Source organism: Corvus kubaryi, unplaced genomic scaffold, assembly GCF_017639235.1.
Source record: "Corvus kubaryi isolate FWS band 111438036 unplaced genomic scaffold, C.kubaryi_AGA036_p1.0 37300, whole genome shotgun sequence".
Taxonomy (NCBI): domain Eukaryota; kingdom Metazoa; phylum Chordata; class Aves; order Passeriformes; family Corvidae; genus Corvus; species Corvus kubaryi.
The window spans coordinates 11,728,573-11,741,829 of record NW_024581093.1 but is presented as its reverse complement, the minus strand read 5'-3'; the positions used below and the strand labels follow the sequence as shown (position 1 = coordinate 11,741,829).

Below are 13,257 nucleotides of genomic sequence, written 5' to 3'. Positions count from 1 at the left end.
TTTCCAGACTATCCTCCTTTAAATCTGGAAATAGTTTCCTGCTCTACAAAGAAAATATTCCTCCATTCAAGTGGATTTACAAGGGAAGAGAAGGGTTGTGGGGGAGAACAAAGAGAAGGAACTGAGTCCAAGAAAGTGTGCAGGAGAGAAGAAACTGAGTAAGGAACACAATAGGGTTTATTCTTCCAACTTTCTATGCCACCTCCTTTGCTTCTTCAGCCCAAATAACCTAGGTGGGCTAAAAATAGTAACATCATTTACAATGAAAACTTAACTGAAGTCTAAACATTTGCCACTGTCAATGTTAAACAAGCATTGTTCATGATACCTGTGGTACAAAATAAAGATAAATCTGTGTAAGAGAAAGAACAGCTTGAAATGTGACTGTTTCCAGTATTAGGAAATGAGAAATCTCAATACTAAACAATTAGTCATGTTTCTCAAGATATGCACATTCCTCTAGAAGACATGTGAAAATGAATTAATAAAATGTATTCAAAACTGAAGCTGCTACGCATAGAAAGATATTGAGAAAAACAGGAGAGCACCACCTCTGTTGAGATCTTAATGGAATGAAAAAAAGGCCTTGAACTATACTTGTGTCAGATGCTGGAATGATACCTTTTCTTGGGATGCTCATCTGAAAAACACTTTTAGTCCTATCCAAACAGAACAGCTCACACAAAACTATATGAATGAAACAAAATTTGATGTTAGAGAAATCTTTTACTACTAAGATGAATTTTATTTAATGCTCTTAGTGATGTCTCTTGCAGAAAACTTTGACTTGTCCTAAAATTCCTAAAAACAAATCCTCCAAAGAGGATGTTGCTATATACACAATGCAAAAATTATGTCTACCTGGAAATCTGTCGTGTTGATCAACACGAATGGATCCTAGGTAGGCATCCTAGAAACGAACATGATCAATTTACAGGTATTTCTTCCTATTTGGCATAGTAAAAATGTGAGGAAGACAGAATACAGCAGGATTTTCAAGGGTTATGTGCTTTCTTTCATTCTTATGGATAAAAAAAAAAACAAGCCTGCCAAGAAACTCTGAGTATTTTTCAACGCTCCTCTAGCTGTCTCCTACTGATCTTCAGAATAAAATCTCAAATAATTCAATAGTAAAAAACCAAAACGAAATATAACAAGATATTCATACTTCATTTGTGGTGCTATATAAACTTGTATATATATACAAACTTAAATACCTACAGTGAAAAGAAATTGTTCACCTTCTACTATTTTTTTTTTCCCCAAATATTCTTTATTCATCAAGGGCTAATATCTATTTTCTCCCTCTCTTTCACCTTGGGGTTAAATCTTCATTTAAAGTTTTTTTCTGAAATTCTTTTAGGTTTCCACACTCACCTCTTCTATCAAAAAGTGAATAACAGTTGGTGGAGCAATTTCGGACACAGAAAGAAGTTACAGATTTTATATGTTATCATCTTTTCCATTTGCTTGGATTTCATTCTGCTTATTCTTATTTACTCTGAAATATTTACTCACTACTTAAAAATCTAATCTACCTGTATGCTTCTTCTGACTGTACCTTGTCCTAATCTTAAACTGCTTTTCTATTTAAGAAAGAAAAATAAATAAGGTGTTTAAAAAATGAGATGTAGAAACACTCAAGAACTGGAGAGAAGTAGCTCTGCTCTGAACATGTACAGATCACTCTACATGTACTGTGCACTATAGATTGCTCCAGTAAAGTGGTATTTTACCTGTGTGCAGCACACTAACAAGATGACACGAGAGTTCCTGTTCAACTTGCTTAGCTTTGCTATGAAGCCAATGAAGTTAAGTAAACACTCTTCTTGAATGGAGAGATGTATCACCATTTAAAACCCAGCATAATTCTTCGAAAATCGCTGTACTAGGCAAACACAAAGGGCACTCATTGCCTTCACAAACCTGAGTGAAACACCAATAGTTTTCAAGTGAACTGATATCAGAATTCAGGTCTTGTACCTATAATGAAGGGTAAGATAATGAATTATTCCTAATAACAATATATATATATTCCTGGGATGCTTATCTCTGGTATTAGCATATGTGCAGGCCACAGACACCAGTAGGGTACCATTTGCCATCATCACAAATGCTGATTTTTCATTTTCTTCTACAAAGAAACTCAGAACTTCTCTCATGGGATGAAATTCAAAGCATTTACCTTATTGAAGAACTTAAAACTCTCCCCTGAGAGAACAAGTATGGAAGCTCTCACTGAAAAGAAAGAGTTAAAGCAAGAAATAAGACAGAAAATGACAATGTGTTCTGCTAGCTGATAGGAAGGGAAAGGTCATTCCATAGGCTCAGCAATATGAATTAATCCTACCTAATAGAACAGAGGTATTCTTAAAGAATTTAGAAGGAAATAAAGGCCTGAGGAGGAAGAAGGACAATGACCTAGCCAGACCTAGGTATCACACCAAAGGAGGGATACTTCCATTCCTCATTCTTCTGCAAAATTATTTACATGTGCCTGGAGGCTTAGTCACACCCAAAGGGAACAATATCCAGTGGTTTTACCAAAAGAGAGAAAACAAGAAAAGAAATCAAGCTTTCTGTGGGATTGGCTCAGGAGGCTGGATCAGGGCACTGCTCCAGTGTGGCCATGCCCAGCTTGGCCAGATGCAGCTGCCCCACATGGCCTCACATGGAGCAGGGATAACAAGTCCTGCCAGGGACACAACCCGCACCAGCTCCCTTGGAGGCACCTCAGTCCATGTCCTCAGGACATACTTAGGGCCTTCTCTTACTTACTGAGCCTCTGGTGTTCTAGTTGAATGGATGGTATTTTCAGGTGCTTTTAATTCAGTAAGATGTGTTTGTGGGTGCTTTAATTAGCAGATTGACATAAACAGTCATCTACGGCTGGAATTATTCATTAGGAGTTGGGTGCCTAATTTCCTTAGATACTTTTGAAAATCTCACCCCATCATGTTTAATTAAAAATGTCAGATGATATCAATACTCAGATGTGTCTGCTGTTGGTCTCCTGAGAAGATTTCCAAAATTCACTTCTCATTCCATCTGTTCCTGACAGAGGAAGGACTGACTTGGCCCATTCTTGAACCAAAACGTCAACAAATAATTTAAAAAGACTATAAACTGCAAATGATATTAATCTCCTGAGTAGGCTTCTGGAACCTTACTTGGATCTGCATGTTCCCAAGTAACTTGTAAGCTAAGAAACGGGAAAGCAGGCTATCTGGAAAAAGTCAAGGACAGCACACTTTTATGTAATCTGCATTAGACAATGTCCAGACTTGCTAAGAAACTACTTATCCTCTAATGGCCCCTACAGAAGGGCCATGAAAGCAGGTTCTTTTAAAGTCACTTTCGAAATCATACACACACACAAACAAGCTCACACAAATGCACACAGACCTCCAAGTAACCTCAAAACGTTCACTCTAACAAGACATTCCTAGGGATAAGCTCTTAAGCACAGAAATCTGTTTTAGGTGAGAATTTGGGGCATAGGATGGAATTCACTACGTTTTCCCTCACAAGTTCCTCTATCCTCCTGCTCATTATTATTTTCCTGGTAAGAAATAATTTCATTCCTCAAATATGACAGATTAGATTTTTTTTGTTGTTTTTGGGTACTGAGCATCTTCATTTTTCATGAAATTGTCCCAGCTTTTCCAGATCTGCCAGTTCAGTAGAATCAGAATTCATGGACAAACTCAATCTCCACTGCCCAAGTCTCAGCTCTCTGTTGGTAAATTTAGGGCAGTTCTGTGGTAAAAAATCTGATGTGCTGCCACTGAGAATCAAGGCGCCTGTGAGGCTGAGCGGCTTCTGATTTTTCTATGTGCATTACTCTACCCTTCGTTCTGTTGGGAAGTTTTTCTAGTAGCACAAGTGATTTGATAAAGTGACAATTTAAAAAAAAAAAAATCAGATCAGTTCTCACATTGAAGGTCTACATTTTATCCCTCAGACACTTTAAAGTTCAGCTGTACTTACTCTGGGAACAGGGGACGTCTGGGTACCTTTCCTTTGGCCACTGGTCTCGGGTGTCAGGTCTCGGTGGTCTACCTGAATGTGGCTCTCTAAGTCTTCGGCACTTTCAAATTTGACACTACACTCTGGACACCTCAGGCTGCCACATGGCCTCTCGTTTACCTCCTGTGGAGTCAAGCTCAAAGACTGTCCATTGGTGCTCCTGGTCATGCACCCAGCACACAGGCCATAGGGAAGGCCGTTCACATCCAACTTTACCAAGTCCTGCTTATTCCGGAACTCCTTCAAGCACAGCGCACACTTGTAGAGTTTTTGCAAGGCCTGGCCATTGGGCGATGAGGTTGCAGAGTTTCCTGCCAATTTCTGCATATGGAACGTCCCATGAATTTTCAGCTCCAGGGTAGAGGTGACCGTCTGCATGCAGACAACACAGCGAAAGCCGGTGAGGGAGTTTCTGAGATCTGGATGCATCTGGCAGTGCTCGATAAATTCCTCCTCACTCTGCAGTGGCATTTTGCAGATCCGACACGTCCCTGTATCCAAACTCTTGCTGTGAGTGACTTTGTGCTCCGTCAGGGTCAGGAGTGATGGGAAGCGTTCCCCACAGATGGGGCACATGTAGTGCTTAGCAGGACCTCGATGGGTCTGCATGTGCTCTCTCAGGCCATTTTCAGAGAAAAAGGTCCTTGAGCAGATATTACACTTGTGGCTGCCTTTGATGAATTCTGCTTTCTTCCGAGAACAGTCATCCTCCCCAGGCCTGATGTTATGATCTCTCAAACGATGGTTCTGCAAGAGGACCTCCATAGTGTAGGCAGCCCCACAAATATCACAGCCATACATGGGCTCAGAAGCATCTACATCATCCTCACTGGCTTCATGACTGTTGGAAGTATCTGGATTCTTCATTAACATGTTCTGGATATCTGCCCCTTCTGTCTTCTTATTTGTTGGGGTCATGCCATTAGCTGTACCATTCTCAGCACTAGCATCAAAAACACAATGTTTTTCCCGCAAGTGCTTTTCAAGCAAGATGATGGCATGAAAAGCTTTGCTACAAAACTTACAGTTGTATTTTTTGCTGTGGGTTGTGATGTGGCACTGCAGTTCTACCTCTGTGCTGAAGGTCTCACCACAGAAGATGCATTTGTGAGACTTTGATGGATTACCCAAGTGACTATGCTTCACATGGATCTGGAGATCCACCTCCTTCCTAAAATCCCAGTTACAGGCTGTGCAACGATACATCTTCTTTTCATTGCTATGCTTGACTGCCAGATGCACTTGGATAGATACCTTGGAATCAAAAACTTCTTGGCAAAGGGTGCAGTGATACAACACAAAAGTATGCATGTCCAACAAATGCTTCTGCAAATCATCCACTGAAGAAAACTGTTTGTCACAGCTCTCACATACATAATGAGTGGAAGTTGTCATGTAATGTATGGTGAGATGTTGCAGAAGAGACTCCTGGGAATCAAAGTCTTCTTTACACTGAGGGCAAGACTGTTTCCTCAACAGCAACTCCAAATGCAACTTTAAATGGGTCTGAAAACTTTCAAAATTTGAGAACTTTAGATCACACTGATTACATGGGTATTCACCATTAGACACTGAGTTTACACTTGCAGAAAGCCGCTGCCTTTTAGGGGAAGAGACTTCAACATCAGAAGAAACTGGACTCTGCTCTGCTTTTGACTTCTTATTGTGTGCCAGAGGAATGTTCTTGTGGTTTTCTTTAATATGCTTTGTAAGCTTCAGGATGGAGCCAAAAATGGGGGAGTTTGTGCAATAAGGGCATGAATACACTTCCATAAAAGACTGTGTTGGCTGAATGACAGGGGAATCCAATTTCGAATTTCCTACATTGCAGTGAGTCTGCTGGATGTGCTCAGTCAAGGTAGCTTCGGTCAGAAAGCCCATGGAGCACTGGTTACAGAAGAAAGCATTGTTGCCATCTTGAGGGGTAGCGTTTGGGCCACAGTGAGTAATGCGGATGTGTTCCTGTAAGCTGTTGATATCCGCAAACATCTCCGGGCAGTAATTGCAATGAAAGGCAGAAATGTTGCTAAACTGCATCATGGGATAGGCATGGTTTTTGTGCACTTTTCTCACGTGTTCATTCAAGTTGTACAGTGTAGGCATGGAATCAAGGCAGATCTGGCACGTGTGGCTTTGCTGAGGTTTGTCTGCGTGAATGGTCTTCAGATGGATCTCCAGAACAGCAAGGCTGTTGAAGTCACGCTTCGAGCAGTAGGGGCAGCTGTAAGTAACTTTAGACCAGTTCTGGCCTTCCTCTCTGTCAACAGACCTGGTTTTCTTTTGTCCTCTCAAAGGCTTTAAGGTCGAATCTGGAGTGGAACCTCTTTCCACCGATGCGCTGGAGTCGGGCGTTGCGCTGCTCATGGACGCCACACTCCCTAGGACTGGGTCAGGGCTGATGCTGTGGTTACTGGAGTCAGGTTGTCTGTGACTGTCCAAGTGGCAATAGACTTCCTCCACTGAAGAAAACTGCTCTGGGCACATAGGGCACTTATGTTTTTTGTTGGCATGGGCTTGATGAATGTGCGAGAGCAGTGAGTTTTCGTCTACAAATACTTCAGGGCAATGAATACACTGCAAATCTGCCTTCTCAGAAAGCTGTGGGTGGCGTGTCATTACGTGCTTCTCCAAATCTTCAGTCTGACTGAATGTCTCTTCACAGTAATCACACATAAAATCATCCTTCTTCACCTCTTTCTCAGTCTTTGCCATATGTTCCTTGTTCTTTTTATGAGCTTGCATGTGACTCTGCAATGAGCTGGTAGATGAAAACCCACGTTTACACACAGTACACTTGAATGGTTTGCTGGAGCTGTGGGTTTTCAGGTGGATTTTGAGGTGGTCGCTGCGGGAGAATGCAGCCTCGCATTCGTGGCAATGGTACTTTTTATCCCCTGTGTGAAGCTTTATGTGGCGATCCCTACTCCTCTTGTGCTTAAAAAGCCGGCTACAGTAGGTGCATTTGAAAGGTAGCTTGTCACTGTGGATCTGCTCGTGCCTTTTAAGGTAGCTCAGGCGAATGAAGGACTTATCACAAAACTGACAGGGATACGGCAGGCCAGTCCCCCCTTCCTCCTCCCCGATGCCGAGATCACACCCATCTCCTATCATCTGAGTGGGTGATGCAACATCTTTGCTGGAGGGAGATGAAGCCACCCAGGAGAGTTGTGGGTCGTCATCACCATCTGTAATGGGAAAGCAGAAAGGAGATTAAAAACAATTCCCAGTGCATCTGTGAAATAAGGACAAAGCTCTCAACAACACTATGGGCTTCTGCTACTACAGCATTAAAAAAAAAAAAATCAACTAAAAAAAAAAGCCCAAAAACCCTCTTGAATTTGAAAGGAGGTTTGAGAAAGAGAAATAAAAATATACGTGTACACATAATTCACAAATATGCCAACATATAGTGTTAATAAAAAGCATTTTTCTTTAGCAGGTTTAACACCTGCTCACTGTACTGTAAAGCAATAAACAATGAATAAAGAAAGCAAAACACAATGTGCAATGAAGCAATACAAACATTTCAGAAAGCTACAGTGTTAAGTGATCACCTGTGAATTTGTGGGTCTGTTAAATGCTACATCAAGATGATTTTAAGTAATGTCTCCATTAAAAAAATCCTTCAGTTCTGTCTCAAAACTGTAACAGAATGAAAGGCTGCTCAAAGGCAGAGTTGAACATCTAGGTGGAATAAAAGCATCAGATTTGAGAGAGCTCAAGAAAATCAGAGAGGAGATCTGCACTATTACCACGTTTGCTTGTATAAAATGTAATGTTGCTCTCTTGGTACAAAATCAAACAAATTTATAAAAGCCCAGGAAAATCACCACTGGAGATCCCAAGGCATCACAAAAGAATCAAGTTCAGGATAAACCAAAAATGGCCCAGCCTCTGTTTAATAACTATTTCCTTTACTCAATATGAAGTTTTGAAAAATATTTTATAATTCCATATTACCGTAAAGAAACGCAGCACCCACTCCAGCAGCCACACAGTCATTTTAGGAAAAATACATAAAATGTTGTCAACTTTCATTAACAGAATTGTTAACAAGAAACAGAAGAGAGTGAGTTCTAATATCTTAATTCTAACAAATGCAGAGATGTTGAGCGAAACATAAATGCCACTAGTCTGATATCAAACTAAACCACAGAATGAAGCAAAAATAAAGTTCAGGTAAATGAAGGAAGGTGATGACCACATAAACATTTGGAGATTCCAAAAAGGAGCTGGTTCTCGAGATACACCATCCTTATAAAACATTTAATGTTCCTACTTCAGCTTTTACTAAAACAAACCAATAAAAAAATCCCCGACTGTGTGTGTAGGCTGCCACACGCGCACTCCTCGTGCCTGCCAACTACCGAGTCACCAGGCAGAGAAAGCACAAGTACAGTGAGGAGCTCTCAAAGAAGGGCTCGGCTAATGAGGGTATCACCACCGTACCAGGCACTGTTTGCTCTGGCAAACATCTGCTTTTTCATCCCAGGTAAAGAAAGAGAGCAGCTACCTTGGAAAAAACTAAACCAAGTAACCACACCCCAAACAACTTTTCCCACACGACAGGGCTGTCTATTTTCCAGGTCAGGCGTCCGCTGTCTGCCCCGTGCTCCCCAGAGAGCTCTGCTCCCCCGTTTAACTAAACCTCCTGCTCCAGAGCGATGCTGGACACCGAGAACCTGCTTCTTCCTGCTCCCGAAATGCACCTCGACTCTCAGCGAGCATCCACGCTTCTCAGATGCTCAAGGTCTTTGTGCTCAACCAGCTCCTCCAAACCCGGCAGAGCCCAAGCCTAAAATACAGACAACGAGCTCCCGATTTTTATGTAAACTTTTCTCAGGCTTCACTCCCCCGACCATGAACGGCTCTCTCACTGCAGCTGCAACAAAGCCTCATGTTCCCAATTTAAGCCACCTCCGCCGCCCACCCCGCTGCCAGCACAGCTTTGCTGAGCCCCCAGGGAGCCCCCAGTCCCCGCCATCCCCCAGCTTTGCCGCCAGCCGTATCCGGGGCTCCGTCCCCACGGACCTGCGGCCACAGGCCGTCGGAGGGAAGGAGGCAGCCGGCTGCCAGTGCCCGGATTAGGGGCCCCGGGGAGGTGCCGGTAGCTCAGGGCCGCCTAATTCCCTCCTCTCACCAGCTGGGCTCCTCCAGGGGCAAGGAGACAAAGGGGAGCACGAGGGGGATGCTGGGCCTGAACTAGGGCAGCACATGTTGCGTTTGCTGCCGCTGCTGCTGTCTACGGAGAGGGGGAGAAAGGAGAAAAACAAGAGAAAAATCACCCAACAATTTGCTAGTTTCTGCTCGGGCTTACTGGCTGTAATTATAATAATTTTATATGTCTGCTTGCAGAAATGTTTATAAAAATACGTGCATTTTAAATATCTCCCTTTTTGCAGTCAGGCTGCTGGCGCCTTGCGCGGAGCAGCGGCACACAGAGGAAGGGCTGCGCCGGGAGAAGCCCGAGCTCTCCAAACGCCTCCACCGAATAAAGCTCCATTGTTCAGCTCGGAAACTTGAGATGCAATGGGCCAAATCCAGTGGTAACATAGGCTGGGCCAACTGCTTTAACTTCCTTACATCCATATGCACTTATGCCAACCATTACACTGGCCCACCATGCAAACTGAACAAATCTCTAGAAAGTCTCTTTTTCCTCTGAAATGAACAGATCTTCCTCAAAACACAGTCTAACATTCAAATAGAGCCAGTTCCCCTCCAGCTGCTGTTCTTCAAACATACTGGGCTATTCAGAAAACAAAATCAAAGAAAGTATTACCTGATGAGTGAAGCACAAAGCCTGTCCTAACATAATTTGCATTTTTAAAAAATTAACACGTCTCAGGTTGAAAAGTTGTATTTGTCATAAAATGGAAGCATTTACATAGAATGTAAAGATTGTCGCCTTTTGTTAGCTTCAGTTTGACCTTTTACCAATTTTTGTGTTTAATTTCTACATTCTTTTTACTCCAGTACTCCAGTATTTTCTCATACTTTTACAGTTTTAAAAGAATTTTAGAAGAAACTTTAGGCACCAGAAACTACTTACCTGGATTTCTTACAAACAGGATACTAAATTAGTAAACACCTAAACTGAACAAATTAGGGAAAACTCATTATCATTAATCTCTTTATGGAATGAATAATAGCCCTGTTAATTTTAACTTGCCATATTAAATTGAAGAAAAGACCTATAATGAACTGAGAAGAAAATTCTAAGGTATTTTACCACAGCAATATTTTAGTGGGAAGATATATTTTAGATGTGGTATGACATGTCTGGCTAAGATGGTTAGAATAATAATTCTACATTAATGCAATCAAAGGAATGTAACAGAATGAGAAAAATCACTTTCAAAAAGGAGATTAAAGTCATTAAAATGGCTAATCCTGCAAAGTGGGACTGTTCTAAAATAGAGAATCACATGGCTGGTGCAAGACTTTTGTCATTTGCACATAAGAGAATCAAAACAAGTATTAAAAGGGTAAGAAAATTCAATAAAAAGTTTAATTAGGAAAAAAAGAGCATTAAGGAAGCTTTAGGATGTCAGTAGTCCTCAGGATATATGTGCAGGTCATGAAGCTTAAAGGGCCATTCTTGATAATCAATCTCAAAGTGGTACAGTAATTTAGCAACTTAATGTTCAGCACGTTTACAGGACTGCAAGCATTTATCATCATCAGTGAGGAGCTAATTCCAGCCTCAATGCATTCAATAAATGTATTTTTCCTTCTAATAAGAACAATTTGGCCAAACTGTAGTATAAATCATACTTTGTTCTCTATTTATCTTCCAGATAACAAAAGCCAAGTTCAGAGACATATTCATGAAGCTAAAACAATAAAATGAAGTCTTAAAAAGATGTGAACTCTCTTAGAAGGGAGACAAACAGCACATCACAGATTGCCAGGAGTAAGCGGCCCTACCATCTCAGCATATACTGCTGACATTGATATATTTATTATTCCAGAGTTATTTTGCTAATACAAATATAATCAACCAGACACAATTTCACACTCCCTGCAAACACCTTCCCATCATCTCCCTGCCCAAAGGTGGCTGGAAACAGTACACTCCTGCTGAACTTTGAGCAGAGCTTCACTTTCTTGCACAGCTGCCCAGTCACCCAGCCCTGGGGGCCACATTCCTGGACAGGAGATGCGCAAACCCAGGCTACCCCCAGCTGGTTACTTTTCCTCTCAAGAACTAAACACATGCACAGAGACCACATTTGCTGGCCTAGACCTGAAGTTCGTCCTTGCCTAAACCCTCTTGTTCACCAACAGAGCATCATTGGGTTCCCCTCCATTGAAAAAATCTCCCTACTCTGTCCCCTGTGTGGGGAGAGTTCAGGTGGCTCTTCCACAGGGCCTCTGTGCATCCCTCCACACCATGAGCACGCTGCAACGTGGCCTTTGCAGTACAGCAGGCAAGTTTATTCCAGTGCCACCAGTACAGATTGAGCACCACAGGGCTCAGGAGAGCCTGCACAACCAGCCCCAGGCAGCAAAAAAATCCCGGGTTTGGCCAAAGAGACATCTTTAAGACTCCCCTCCCAAGCCCAGAAGGCATCTCCATACAGGACAATAAACCAAGGCACTCAGGTTTAAAACGTGATCGTATTCTGTCAGGTTTATTCCTCTAGCACAGAGCTAGTACACAAGAGAAATACTTAAATTAACAAACACAAAACCCCAAAATCAATTGCTGAAGTAAGGATTGCTGTTTGATTTAAGCTCAGACTTCTGGTTCGCTCTGAGCCCCTCCATGATACACAGGTTAAAGATGGTCAAAGCACTGAAAATGCTTGAAGCTGTTGAAAGTTGATGTAATTCTAGCACCCAAAATAGTAACTTACTTTTGAAAACAAGCTTGGCATCATAAGACACGCTTCTGAACTGTGCTTCAGTTCCTCATCTCCATAATAGCAAAAAGCCATCTGCTCCTCAAGGGCAAATTGTAGGGCTTACTTCTGTATAGCTGTGAAAACCCCGAGACATCCTCAGATGGAAAGTCCAATAGAAATGCTATCAATTTCAATAATTACTATTATTATTGCAGATGCTTAACTATGAGAATTAAACACAGAGATTGAGGACTGACAAATCCTCAGTACTGATTACGGAATATTTTGCATTGCTGCACTATGTATTAAAGCCAGGGATAGATCATTACAATGGATTATAGTAAGAACCTCACATACCATACGCTGCTCATTTACACTGCAGTGCTGGTGTGAAATAATGCAAATCAAGTTTACATAGCAAATGTTTTAAGCTTCAACACTTTCGCTGCACTGTGACAGATTTCTGCTTACATTTTTTGTTGGAGTGTTTAGTCCCATTTTCCTGCACATCTCCCGCACAGTTATAACAAATAATTAAAAGTATCAATAATAGTTCAAACTCAATTTTCTATGCACGTATTAGCTTCAATGAATGTTTCTGTTTGTTGTGTCACAGAAGGCAATAATGGACTGTGACCCACCAGCCCTTGTGGCAATGAAAGTCCTCGTGCACTGACACTGCATCTACCTCTGAACGGCACTGTCACTGCTGGGCTGTGACTGACACCCAGCACCACTGCACACTCAAGCACACCTCATTAATGAGAGAAGAAGGACTTCTGCAACTTACTTATAATTATTCCTCCAAAAATACCATGCAACTGTCCCCCAGAACTGCTTAACCCATCCTTAGCCAAGGCAGGGAGGAGGGCCTGGGAAGTTCACACTGCTCTGAAGAACTCTACACAGCTTCACACTTCAGTGATGTCAGCTTCCTCACCAAACAGTTCAGAGTTCTGTATTTTAAGGCACAATGCTATTTTTAAATATATATATATATATATATATAAACATGTATAAAATGTTCAAAGCAAACATGAAATTGGATAAATTGGCTCAATGGAAAGTATATATAATCTGATTTTTCTTCTCATGCAGAGAGTAACTAAGTATTTAGAATACGAAATCAGCACAAGACGTAGTGTAGAATTTCAAGCATTAAACTTGCTGGGATGTCTGCCACAGATAAACTCTTACACATAGACAGTTTAAATCTCACTGTCTTTGTTTAAACATTTCTGTAGCGATCAAAGATACATCTAATTAGTCTTTCTTATACTGCAAGTTAAAAGTACACACAGAGATGTCTATTGAAGCTTAGCTGATATACAGAAACTTGTTAAGCCAGAGTAATGCATGCCTGAGCCCTTGTCTCCCA

General features: G+C 41.6%; 1 protein-coding gene across 4 annotated transcripts in view; it reads right to left on the bottom strand.

Annotated features, from left to right (window-relative positions):
• Positions 1-13,257, bottom strand: part of ZNF423 (zinc finger protein 423) — a 229,630-nt gene that overhangs the window by 90,610 nt on the left and 125,763 nt on the right. For all 4 annotated transcript variants that reach the window (XM_042027539.1, XM_042027540.1, XM_042027541.1 and 1 more), the window contains one exon: positions 3,991-7,214. In XM_042027539.1, coding sequence (XP_041883473.1) covers positions 3,991-7,214 — 3,224 coding nt within the window. The remainder of the gene's footprint in view (positions 1-3,990; positions 7,215-13,257) is intronic.